The following is a 13,392-nucleotide window of genomic DNA, read 5'->3' as shown; positions in this document are numbered from 1 at the left end:
CTCTAAATTACCGTTATATGGGATAGGGGCGTAGTTATTGTCCGATTTTAAATTTAAAATTTCGGCCATTTACTACGCTGTACCAAGGCCAAAAACTGTGCCAAGTTTGGAAGAAATTGGTGCAGCGGTTACCAAGATATACACATGTAACCATAAGTGGGCGTGGCTACGCCCATTTTCCAAATATTTATAATATTTTTATTTCTCGTCTAAAAATTGTTGTAAATATCAATTTTGAGTGAATAATCTTTAGTAGTTACTAAAATATCGCAGTTTTCGTATTTCCGAAAATTACCGTTATATGGGATGTGGGCGTGGCTACGCCCATTTTCCAAATATTTATAATATTCTTATTTTTCGTCTAAAAATTGTTGTAAATATCAATTTTGAGTGAATAATCTTTAGTAGTTACTAAAATATCGCAGTTTTCGTATTTCCGAAAATTACCGTTATATGGGATGTGGGCGTGGTTATTGTCCGATTTTTAAAATTTTCGCCCATTTAGTATCATGTATCAAGGCTAACAACTGTACCCAGTTTGGAAGAAATTGGTGCAGCGGTTACCAAGATATACACATGTAACCATAAGTGGGCGTGGCTACGCCCATTTTCCAAAAATTTATAATATTATTATTTTTCGTCTGAAAATTATTGTAAATATCAATTTTGAGTGAATTATATTCAGTAGTTACTAAAATATCGCTGTTTTCGTATTTCTGGAAATTACCGTTATATGGGAAGTGGGCGTGGTTACAGTCCGATTTCGCCCAGTTTCAATACCAACCTACCTTGGATTAACAGAAACCTACATACCAAAGTTTGTTGAGATATCTCAATTTTTGCTCGAGTTATCGTGTACACGGACGGACGGACAGACGGACGGACAGACAGACATGGCTTAATCGATTTCTCTATTCATTCTGAGCATTTATGTATACATTTGTCTATATCTATCTCTATTCGTTTTGGCTGTTACAAACAACCGTTATGTGAACAAAATTAACATACCCTTGTGCACAAGTGCGCTCGGGTATAATAATAGTTTAGCCGGAGGGGTAGACCTAGTTACATATAAAATGTTAAAAGCTCTACCAGATGTATCACTTAACAGTTTTCGAACTGCGTTAAACGATGTCTTCCTAACAAATCAGATCCCAAAAGAGTGGCGCACCATTAAAGTAGGACCCGTCCCAGTTTTTCTTAAATGTATTAACCTTTGTAGGCCGCTGTGGTGTAGTGCACAAAAAAGGCAGAATATCCAACTACCTTGAAGAAACCGACATAACTCCTAAACGATCCTTTGCGTACAGTGCGTCGCAAACTAAATGACTTCGCTTCACAATGTTCTACTCTCAACCTCTCCTTCAACGCGGACAAAACCAAGTTGATTTTTTATGCAGAGGCAAGCGCACGATAATTAACATTCAATGTCAGAACCGTACAATTGAGCAGGCACACATTATCAAGTTCCTTGGAAGGCACATCAGTGCTTCATTGTCTGTACAAGAGCAATCCGAAAATCGTATAGAAACCCCAATTTTTTTAAATTCATCACCACAATCAAAGCTGAATTACATCCCAAGTCGCACTCAACTATTACAAATCTGTTGTCAGGAGTCAAATTGAATACTGCAGGTCATCCACATCGAACTGTTTGAAAGCTGGTAGTAAAAAAACTCAAACTTTTCAAAATAGTTTTTTAAGGAGAAGTCTGGGTCTTACTTCAGCCACCCCAAAACCTATAATCTATGCTTTTGCGAATGAACTACCTCCGGCTGAAAGGGCAAAGATATAATAAACAATCTTTCCTCCGATAATTCCTTTAGAGAACTCATATATGTACAACTCGCCCAATGGTGATTCCACCTTCGACGACCTAAATATGTACATATCGTTAGTGAATCAGCTCAGTCGCCGAACCTACATATAATTACTAAGGCATTGACTGACAAAAAGACCAACCTAGCAGTGGAGGTCATCAATTAAATGACTATAAGAAATCTAATTTTTTCATTTTTACACCGATGCCTCTGCTGGACCTTTTTTCACAGGGTGCGGAGTTTATAACTATACGGACAAAGTACACATTTAAAATAAACTTTTGCGCGTCTTTAACCTATAGTGAATTAATAGCCATTGATAAAGCTCTACAAATTGCCAAAGAAACCAACTAAAATAAGATACTAATATTCACAGATAGTCGAGGTATTGTGATGAGCTAGGGGCACAATATACCTACCGGTCGTAGTGCCATACCCAACTATCTATATATCTATTTACTCCCGCACTACATAAACCACCTGACCCCAGTGAGGCATCAGAATGGGTTCCATAAAGCGCACAACACAACAACAGCACTTAACGAAATAAATACTCAGATAACTCGTGGCCTTAACCGACACAGCCACTGTGAGAGAACAATTCTAGTAAGGTTGGAGCTGCCCAAGGCGTTCGAAACCGTCAGCCATTCAACGCTACTAGAAGACATAGAGGCCTCCTCTCTTCCACAGGGATTCAAATGGTTGTCGGCGAATTATCTGAGTGGTCGTCACTCGTCAGTAACCTTTAGAGACAAATCGAGCAAACCTAGGAAAATAAAACAGGTTTTCCACAGGGTGGTGTCTTTTCACAACTACTGTTTAACTTTTATATTTCTAAGCACGCTCAAACACCAGAGGGAGTATCGATTGTCCCTTATTTCTATATTCTGGAAATTACCGTTATATGGGAAGTGGGCGTGGTTACAGTCCGATTTCGCCCATTTTTAATACCAACCTACCTTGGATAAAGGACAACTTATATACCAAATTTTGTTGAGATTTCTTAATTATTGCTCGAGCTATCGTGTACACGGACAGACCGATGGACGGCCAGACAGACATGGCTTAATCGACTACTCTTTGCATTCTGGTCATTGATGTAGGTTAGGTTGGATTAGGTAAGGTGGCAGCCGCGTGTAACCGGAGCTCACTTGGACAATGTAAGATTGTCCTTTGTGATACCATAATTTGGAATGGCCCCCTAAACTTTATCGTTAAAACGCTCCGAGCCGATTATGTATATACTAATACGGCTGATCTCAATGCCCCAGAGCTCCTCGGGGCTGTTTAGAAAGTGAGAGCCAAAGTACTTCAACCTTAGCCCCGCCAGCGCTGAGCACCTAAGAAGGTAGTGTTGAGGTGATTATACCTCGTCATCTTCCAGGCAATAGCGACACAAAGGGTCCGGCAGAATGTTCAGCCTAACTGCGTGGATACCGATAGGACAGTGACCCATTAAAACCCCACCAGAAGTGATAGTTGTGGCTTTGTGAGTGTGAGGAGTGCCCTCGATCGCCCCGGTCCACCCTCGGCAAAAAGGACCTTGCGATCGCACATGTCATGGTATTCGCCCAGCGTTCGCTGAGCTGACATGAGGCCCATTTATGCAAGAGCGAACCGCAAGCGATCAATGGCACCTCCAGCCGCTCTTTATTCGGTAGTAACGTTTCACGGGTTCCTTCCCTGGCCAGCTCGTCAGCCACGCAATTCCCCCCAATGTCGCTGTGTCCCGGAACCCAAATAAGCTTAATGGGGAAGTATTCCGACGCGGCCGAGAGAGAGAGAAGACATTCTTTAACCAGGTTAGAGCGCACCTCTAACGAACTCAAAGCCCTGATAGCCGCCTGGCTATCAGAATATACGCTTACTTCCCTGACGGTTATAACGCTCCTTAGCAGTGAATCCACCGCCTCCTTGATGGCAGCTACTTCCGCCTGGAATACACTGCAGAAGTCCGGGAGCCTGAACTTAGTGCCGCCTTTTGCCTGGTCTTGGGGATTTAAAGGGTTCGAACGAATTGATCGCCCACGCCAGGCGGCGCTCATCCAGGAGGTCAGAAACAGCAGCACAGTCTCCACACACTTCCCCTAAGGAGATCTCCTCAGGGAAGGGATTGGAAGGAAAGTGAGTGTCCAGGAGCAGCCTAAGCGACTCCTCGCCGCTCATAGTTCAGTGACATGCCTCATCCCTCATGTAACACAGCGGAGCAGGACTCCTAGCAAGAATACGCCTAAATCTCGAAGATTCATGGCACCCTTCAACGTTTTCGCAGAAAGACCTCCATGAAATCTTTTTAGCCTTTCTTATTTCGGACTTGTAGATTCCTAGTCCAACCTTATAGAGTTCCCAATCAGAAGACCTTACTCCTACGGGCCCTATTGAAAAGTCGTCTGGTCGACGCTCTTCACTAAGAGAGCTCCACAGTCCACCAAAGGGGTTTCCCTCTACCTTTCTGAAATCTCAGCGGACATGCGCTTTCAAGAGCTTCCCTGCACGCAGAGCTGAAAACTTCAACAAGCTCCTCCAGCGAGTCTAACGACTGCACAGAATTTGGTTCTGGCGCATCAGGGAGCACTCCGCGAAGGTTCCTGTTATACAGATCCCAGTTCGTGCTCCTCAGGTTCCTGAAGGGCTTACTACGTGGACGCGTTTCGTCCAAAGAGAATTGAATATACCTATGATCCGAAAAAGAGTGTTCGCTCAGAACCCTACAATCCGAGATCAGAGGTGCTGTCTCAGATGAAGCTAGTGTGAGGTCAAGAAACTCCTCCCTGGCAGCAGTTATAAACGTAGGGGAATTCCCCCTGTTACAGATATGTAAGTTTTCACTTAGAATAAACTCAAAAAGTGACTAACCTCGCAAGTTTTTATCCGAGCTGCCCCAAACTGAGTGCCTCGAGTTCGCATCGGACCCCAAGATCACGCCAGCTTTCCGTCGCTTGTCTTCCGCTAGAGCGCTCCTCAGCAGCGTTGGAGGTGGCGCCACCTCGTCATCGTGCGGCATGTATGCGGATATGAGCCAGAGTTCTCCAGCCTCTCGTTCCAGCCTATTTGTAACCACATCCTCATTGCTGAAATTATGCAAAATAAAAGCTTTTAGTTCACCTCTGATAAGCATACAGGCCCTAGTTCTACCTACGTCATTTATGTATACATTTGTCTATATCTATCTCGATTCATTTAGGCTGTTACGAGTAACCGTTATGCGAACAAAGATAGAATACCCTGTGCACAAGTACGCTCGAGTATAAAAATTCAGTACCAGGTTGCCCGAGCTTTGCCCGGAGTGTATATACTTTTTAAAGTTTTCAAGATTTGGATAGCTTTAAAAAATATTTTGTTAATAAAAAAAAATTGGATTTCGATATCTATTAAGTAAATTTCTTACTCCAAAATTTAGGTGGCAATCCTATTCCGAAATACGCTGGAATGAATGGTACATATCATGAGGGTATGTGTACTATGTACACTATGTACTTAAAAAAAATGGTGATTGAAATTAACAAAATAAAAATTTGTATTACATAGAAGCGTGGCAACTCTGATGGAAAATTCTTTCTGACGAAAGTTCACAACAATACCTTTTATTTGATATGCGATGTTTTAGATAAATTGTGTAGAATCGAAAATAAGTGGCAACCTTACACTATTATCTTAAGGGTAACATTTTGTATATAGGGAAAGTATTGTTTAAGAACCTCTTCTTAGTACCCATAAATAGTAAAATTTTACCTTTTTTCTAAACAAAAAATTTAATAAATGTACGATTCAAAATAGGTGGCAACCCTATTAAAAATATTTTTGAATTAGGGATCTTTAAACTACCTTCCAATTGGTATCCATATTATGATGTTTAAATTGTTTTGTAACTAATTTCGAATAGGTGGCAACCTTATACGAGTCTTCTAGGAGATAGTGCCTATTCAGATAACCTTAGAATCCAAAACATTTACTGAGCACAAAATTGCATCAAAATCGTTAGAAATCGCTAAATTGGCTACCGAGATACACCTTGTAGTCATAAAGTGGGCGGTGTCACGCAGTCTTATTTATTGTTAAGAGATTGTTGTAAACATTAACCTGTAGTAAATTAGCGTCTTCAGTTATTGAAATATCAGAGTTTCCGTATTTCTGAGATTTACCGTTAGATATACGGGAATCGAATGTAATTTGGTCGGATTCGAATAATTTTCAACGAATTGTTTTTCCGTACCAGGTTTATTAAGTGCACCGAGTTTGGTAGAAATTGATAAATCGGTTACCGAGTTACACGTTTGTGGTAATAAGTGGGCGGCGCCATGCCTTTATCCAAAAATGTATCATAATCTAATTTTCTGCTGAGTGGGTATCGCGATAATCGATTTTAAGTGAATTAGATTTTCAACAGATTTCTTAGCGGGCGGGTTCACGCCCATTTTCCAAAAATTGCACAATAATATTTAAAAAAAAAAATCTACTTCACATACTAGTTTTGAACAATTTTCATCCAATATTTACTGAAATATCGTAGTTTTGGCATCTTTAGAAAATACCTTTATATCGGAAATGGGCGTGGATACAGTTCGATTCGCCCATTTTTAACACCAACTTACCTTGGATAAAGGGCAACCTACATACCAAATTTCGTTGAGATATCTCGAGTTATCGTGTACACGGACAGATGTGTTTATAGTTTTTCTTGATTTGGATTTAGCACATTTGTGTACCAATGCATAGCAACCTGTAAGAACGACATTACGGTAACTTTCTTTTTTGGTAATGATGTATTTTGAGTTATGCTATCTTACTGCATCAAAATCTCAATTTTCATAAAAAGTGGACTTAGCACGTTGCGAACTAAGTCAACGATCTGCTGTAAGTGCCTTCAGAAAGATTAACAGCCATTGCCGTAACTGCGGGCGTAAATTTAAAAGAAATACGCAAAATAGTCGTATATAAACTGAATTGAGTTTTACGTATGACCACATCTCATATGAAGCTCCGCACATAAATAAAATTCTGAAAATAAATTTATTATTCAAGTACACACATATAATGTACATGTATGTACATATGTACACACATACAAAACAAATTTAACTGCAATTGATGTGTTGAATGCCGGATTGTGAAGCAAAGTGGTGAAGGAAGACTCCCAGGCAGTGTTACCGCTGAAAATTTTTGGAAAGTCGCAAAAAAAGTGTCACAGCCGAAAAAAGTGTCTTGAAGTTATTCAAATCATTAATACCAGGGATGTGCAGATTTTTGGCTCTTAAAGCAGTCAAATAGTCAGCAAGTGCTAAGCAAGAAGTAAAGCAGTTCTCAGGGTAAAGGGGGATTAAAAAATACATTAAAAGTATCATATTTATTAGTAACTAGCTTATACCCGCGGGTTTCACCTTGCGCTTTTATACAAATAAAAAAATAATTTAATGATGTTAGATTTTATTTCTGTGCCCATTTCGTTATAGCTCGTTACTTTTTAAGCGAGTTAAGGTATTTAGGCCGCTTAAAACTATGAAATTATAAAATCTCGTCTGCGCGCTAGGCGTATCCCTCTAAATGGTTCCAGGTATACGACGCGTAAACATGTAACCTTCTTGGAGGTGCCAGGGCTGGTGTTAATATTTCCAACTCAAATTTAGTAACCTGGCCTTGATAAAATACCACTTCTCATTACTGTAGCAAATGCCTCAAGAGAGCTTTAGATTATAAGGCCGAACCCGGCTCTCCCTTTCCATTTAATGAAATTTTTTCTATCATTACGGCACTTATAAAATAAATCTCCTTAACAAATTTAAAATACTTCCAAAGAGTTTCTATCCTTCCAGAGATATGCATTAAGAAATTTTTAGTATGTATGGGAGGCGACATGCCTCCTTTTTTAATAACTCACATTTTTTTATGAGCAATTGAAACATTTTGTATACACAACTACATACCAAGTTCCAGTATTCTTCCACAAACACTTCCAGGGATATGTGGCAAGAAAAAGTCAATTTGCACAGAAAGTGCCACGCCCCTTTTTCTTATAACCCTAATCTTCTTTCATGAATTTAGAATTGATTTTACATATCCCAGTACCACGTCCAGTACTCTACCATGAACACCTCTAGAGATATACAGTATAAAAGTAAATTTGTACGGGAGGTACCATGCCGCCTTTTCGAATAACGCAAATTTTTCTCCATGAGTATGGAATTAATTTTGTATACACATCTCGGTGCCAGGGTCCCGTCCTCTGCAATAAAAACCTCCAGAGATATGCAGCATACAAAAATCAATTTGCATGTGAGTTGCCACATCACCTTTTCCAATAACTCTAATTTTTCTCAATGAGGATGATATTCGTTTCACATGCATACATACATATGTATTTCCATACCAACCTTGAGTACTTTAACCCAAACATTTAAAGGAATATGCAATATGAAACTTTCAGTCAGTATGGGAGGTGCTACGCCTCTTTTCCACAAACGTCCATTTTTCTCCGTCATATGAACCTGATTTCACACAGTATTGGAAAACTGTTAATCTGATTAACGATTAAAAATTACCGATTAAAATGTTAATCGCGTTTGACGAATAAAATTAATTAGTCGTTATCAACTGTACGACTAATGATAACATTTTTTGAATCGTTAATCGCTGGCTGCGATTACGTTTAATTAATTTAAAACATTAATCGTTAATCCAATTAAAAATAAAATCTGATTAATTTGTCTAGTTTGTCCGAGTTTGAAACCAAACACCAGTTATAGTAATTATTTTGTGTTTTACGCTTATAAAAAGCACATAATATAAAAAAATTATAATTATTGTTATTAGTAATACATAAACTGGGAACTTTTACAATACTAGTTTGTAAAACGTTTGCTGGTATATATCTTAATGAAAATGCACATCAAATTGCTTAGATGGATGAGGAAACCCGACTTAGCCATTCCGGATTAATTTGCTTTGTGTGCACAGGGAAATTCCAGCATAACTTAATTAATCACCAAACCTACTTGATCAAATTAAGAGTTAATGATTAAAAAATAATTTTTTAATCGAGGTCACGATTAACTATTTAGTCAGATTACAATTAATCATGATTAACTGTAATCAGATTGTATTTAATCGTATTAACTAACTGATTAAAACATCAATCGACTAATGCCATCATTGATTTCACATAGATATCACTATACCAAGTTTCAGTTCTCTCCCACAAATACTTCCAGACATATGTATGTAATATGAAAATTCTAATTTGTATGGGAGGGGCCTTGAGTTATCTGACTTACTTTCAGTCTAGGACCATCCTTCCATAATCCGTAGTAAGTGTGCTAAATTTCGTTCTGATCGGAAAACCGGTTAAGGAAGTAGCCTGTTTTCAACTCCAGGTCATAAACCATCTTTGAGCAAAATTTCATTTTCAAACAGGTGGCAATTCTTAAAAAAGTAGCTTATTTTCCAGTCTAGGTCATAAGCTATCTGTGTGCAAACTTTCATGCAAATCAGTTTAGTCATTTACGCGTATTAATTTAATTAAACTTTCCTAATACGTGATAACTCTTAAAATAGTAGCCTATTTTCCAACATACGTCATAAGCTATCTCTGTGCGAAATGTCATGAAATGGCAACTCTTCCAAAAAATTAGCCGATTTTCCACTGTAGGTCATAAGCTATCTGCTTGCAAAATTTCATGCAAATCCGTTCAGACTTTTCCGCGTATTAATTTAATTAAACTTTTTTAGCAGGTGGTAACTCTTAAAAAAAGTAGCCTATTTTTCAACCTAGGTCATGCGCTATGTGTGTGAAAACTTCAACGCAAATCAGTTCACTCATTTCCGCGTATTAATTAAATTAAACATTTCTAACAGGTGGCAACTCTTAAAAAAATAGCCTACTTTCTAACCTAGGTCATAAGCTATCTGCTTGCAAAATTTCATGCAAATCCATTCTGTCGTTTCCGCGTATTAATTTAATGAAACTTTTTTAACAGGTGGCAACGCTTAAGAAAAGTAGCCTATTTTCCACTGTAGGTCATAAGCTATCTGTTTGCAAATTTTCATGCAAATCCCTTCAGTCGTTCCCTCATATTAAATAAATTAAACTTTTTTAACAGGTGGCAAAAATAGCCTATTAACCAATCTGGCCCATAAGCTATCTGTGTACAAAATCCCATGCAAATCCGTTTAGTCGTTTCCGCGTGATGATTTCCCAAACATACAAACTTTCACATTTATAATATTAGTAAGATATTAGTAAGATGAGAGTCGGAGTACAAGAAATTGTATTACATTCTTCCCCCTTCATGCTGGCTCTTAATGTCACCCCTCATCTATCACCTAAATGTGCCAAGACGGCTCTGGTTTATACCATGTATATAAAGACTTTCATTATTTCACCTATCGAACCTTATTGACGCATATTCATAGTTGAAATAAAATCACCTTTAAGGTTAGTTATAGCTTTTTGACATAATTTTCAACGGAGAATCTGTCAAAAAACTGCTTAGAATAGATTTTATTCATCTTTGAGTATTCCCCATTATTTTTAATAAATTGCTAATGGAGATCATAATTTTCCGTGAAAAATAGTTTTTTCTATTTAAATAAAAACCTATTGATGAGGGATAAATTAAAAATACGCAATATGCATATTTTGCTTTTAGGGCGTGTGTGAATCGGTAACAAAGTTCTATGGGGAAAGCTGTTGAATAATATTTTTACTATAGTGAGACAGTTTTGTCAATCTGCTGTGTGAAATGAAATCTTTTTTGACAGCAGTAAATTTTTGATAACCGCAGAGTTATGCGGAATAAAATATTATAAATTAAAGTGAAATTAATATTTTAAGAAAACAACCGTCGTTGATTGCAATCCATGAATTTAAGCTTTTATTTAACGTAAAATTACACACATCAACAATCTTTGCGATTGTCAAAGTTTTCTATGCATTTGTCAAAAATTTCACTAGCCTCATGAGCTATGAAATTTCATTCACCTCATAGTTGTCAAAAATTTACTCGCCGCGAACTTTGCTACCGATTCACACACGCTCTTATTATGAAAATAAAATTTCTAACAATTTCGATAGTATGTTCAGTTATACTTAATGAGATAAACTTATATAGTTAGATGTGGGTGATATCACGCCCACTTTCCAAAATTCTATAATAATGTTACTTATTTCAAGGGATTGTTGTTAGCATCATTTTTGAGTAAATCAGCGTACTCAAATTTCGGAATATCGAAGTTTCGAGAATTTCTGAAATTTACCGTTATATGAAAAGTGAGAGTAATTTTAGTCCGATTTCAATAATTTTCAAGATTTTGCTTTTATGTGGCAATCACAATAATCGTACCGAGTTTGGTACAAATTTATTGAACGGTTACTGAGATGCAGATATGTGGTCATAAGTGGGCGGGGTCACGCCTATTTTCCAAAATTTTATTATAAGCGTATTTTATGCTAAGGAATTATTGCAAACATCAATTTTGAATAAATTAGCTTCTGTATTTACTGATTTATCAAAGATTTCGTATTTCTCTAAATTACCGTTATATGGGATGTGGGCGTGGTTATTGTCCGATTTTAAAAATTTTCAGTTTGGGAGAAATTGGTGAAGCGGTTACCGAGATATACACATGTAATCATAAGTGGGCGCGGACGGCCATTTTGCAAAAATTTTTAATATTCTTATTTTACGTCTAAAAATCATTGTAAATATCAATTTTCAGTGAATAAGCTTCTACCGTTATATGGGATGTGGGCGTGGTTACGTTCCGATTTCACCCATTTTCAATACCAACCTACCTTTGGTAAAGGGCAATCTACGTACCAAATTTCGTTGAGATATCACAATTTTTGCTCGAGTTATCGTGTACACGGACGGACAGAGAGACATGGCTTAATCGACTTCTCGTTTCTAGTTGGGAGTGGAGTTGATTAACCAGCTTGGAGAGTAGGACGGCTCCACAGAGCTCAAGTCTGGGGAGGCTGACTATTTGCAGGGGGGCTACCTTACTTTTAGCTGCGAGTATGTGTGACGAGTAGGAGTTTCCGTCAATTTGTACTCGGAGGTAGACACAGGCTCAATAAGCTTTTTCATAGGCGTCTGAAAACCCGTGTACTTGTACACGGTGAGTAGGGGAGAATTGCACCCAGCGGGGAATAACAATTTCATTAATCGTGGATCGTACGTGTAAGAGAAGGAGTCCGTTAGCGCGTTCCATTTTATGCCTAGCGTTTTTGTAAAGCTAGTGTCCTGAAACTGGAGAAAATCAACATTAAGGACCTCGGAATCTGGGACTGCTTCCAGGATTTTTGTGTGATTTGAGGTGATTTTCCATAGTGGAAAACCTGCAGATTTTAGGGCGTCTTTAACTTGGGTTAATGAGCTTATAGTGGACTGTATATTATGCCCGCCTAAGAGAATATCGTGTACGTACGTTTCTCGTAGGAGGATATTGCTGGCGAGCGGGAATTCGTCCTGACAATCCTGCGCTAACTGATGAAGCGTACGGATTGCCAGATAGGGAACGCAATTGACGCCAAAGGTGACTGTTTTCAGCCTAAAATCTTCTATGGGCTTATTTGGGGACCTACGAAAGACGATTTTATGGAAGTCTTGATCTTCCTTGTGGACGAGAATTTGGCGATTCATTTTTTCGATGTCGCCATTAAAAACGAACTTGTAGAGGCGCCATCGAAGAATGATGAGCATCAAGTCGTTTTGAAGGGTTGGTCCAGTGTATAGCACGTCATTCAATGAGTTTCCAGAGTGCGATATTCTGGAAGCATTGAAGACTACGCGTACTTTTGTTGTTTTGCTGTCTGGTTTTATGACAGCGTGGTGCGGTAAATAAAAGGAGAAGTATTTACCGCCATTGATGACTTCTTGGGATGAGGTGGGCTCCATGTGGTCCATGGTGATGTATTCTTCCAGAACTTCTGAGTACCTTTTGCAGAGGTCAGGTTTCTTCTCCAGAGTCCTTTCGATGCTGATGTACTGCTGCTGCGCTGCTAGTCGAGAGTGTCCTAGAGCCATGAAGTCTGGGAATTCGTGTTTGATGGGTAGTTTCACAATGTATCGTCCATCTGTCTGCCGGATTGTTGTGCGTCGATACAGGTCCTCACAGAAGTCCTCTTCACTTGAACGGGGTTGCGTGACAGCTACTTCCTCCTGTTCCCAAAACTTCTTCAGCAGTGAATTCAACGATTCCTCCTGGGGTTCGGTTACCTGGGTGGTAAAGGTAGAGATCTTCTCCTGGATTGGGCCGCTCAGAATCCATCCAAATATCGTGTTCTGCGCTATGAGACTTCTGCTTATGTTTTGTTGCAGCCCTTGTAGGGGAATTCGGGGGATTAGGTCACTGCCGATTACCATATCTATTTTATTTGGGGTGAAACAGTTGGGATCGGCGAGCCTTAATCGTTTTATATCTCCTAAGTTAATATGAGAGATATTGGTTGAAGGTAGAAAATGAGTCAATTGGGGCAAAATAATGGCTTGGGTCTTTATTTTCTGGGTTCGATCTGCTGAGCAGAGTGTGATTTGGCACATTTTTTTTGAATTTTGTACCACCATTCTACCCATTC

The 13,392-nt window shown here is 38.7% G+C and overlaps 1 protein-coding gene across 1 annotated transcript; it reads right to left on the bottom strand.

Moving 5' to 3' along the window:
* Positions 1-11,809: 11,809 nt before the first annotated feature.
* LOC118749436 lies at positions 11,810-13,180 on the bottom strand. Its single transcript, XM_036484237.1, has one exon. The coding sequence runs from the start codon at positions 13,178-13,180 to the stop codon at positions 11,810-11,812; it is 1,371 nt and encodes a 456-aa protein (XP_036340130.1).
* Between the last annotated feature and the right edge of the window lie 212 nt (positions 13,181-13,392).

This window comes from Rhagoletis pomonella, unplaced genomic scaffold, assembly GCF_013731165.1.
Source record: "Rhagoletis pomonella isolate Grant_MI unplaced genomic scaffold, Rhpom_1.0 Rhpom_scaffold_00016, whole genome shotgun sequence".
In the NCBI taxonomy this organism is placed as follows: domain Eukaryota; kingdom Metazoa; phylum Arthropoda; class Insecta; order Diptera; family Tephritidae; genus Rhagoletis; species Rhagoletis pomonella.
The sequence above is the reverse complement of the archived record's forward strand: the minus strand, read 5'-3'. Positions and strand labels throughout refer to the sequence as shown.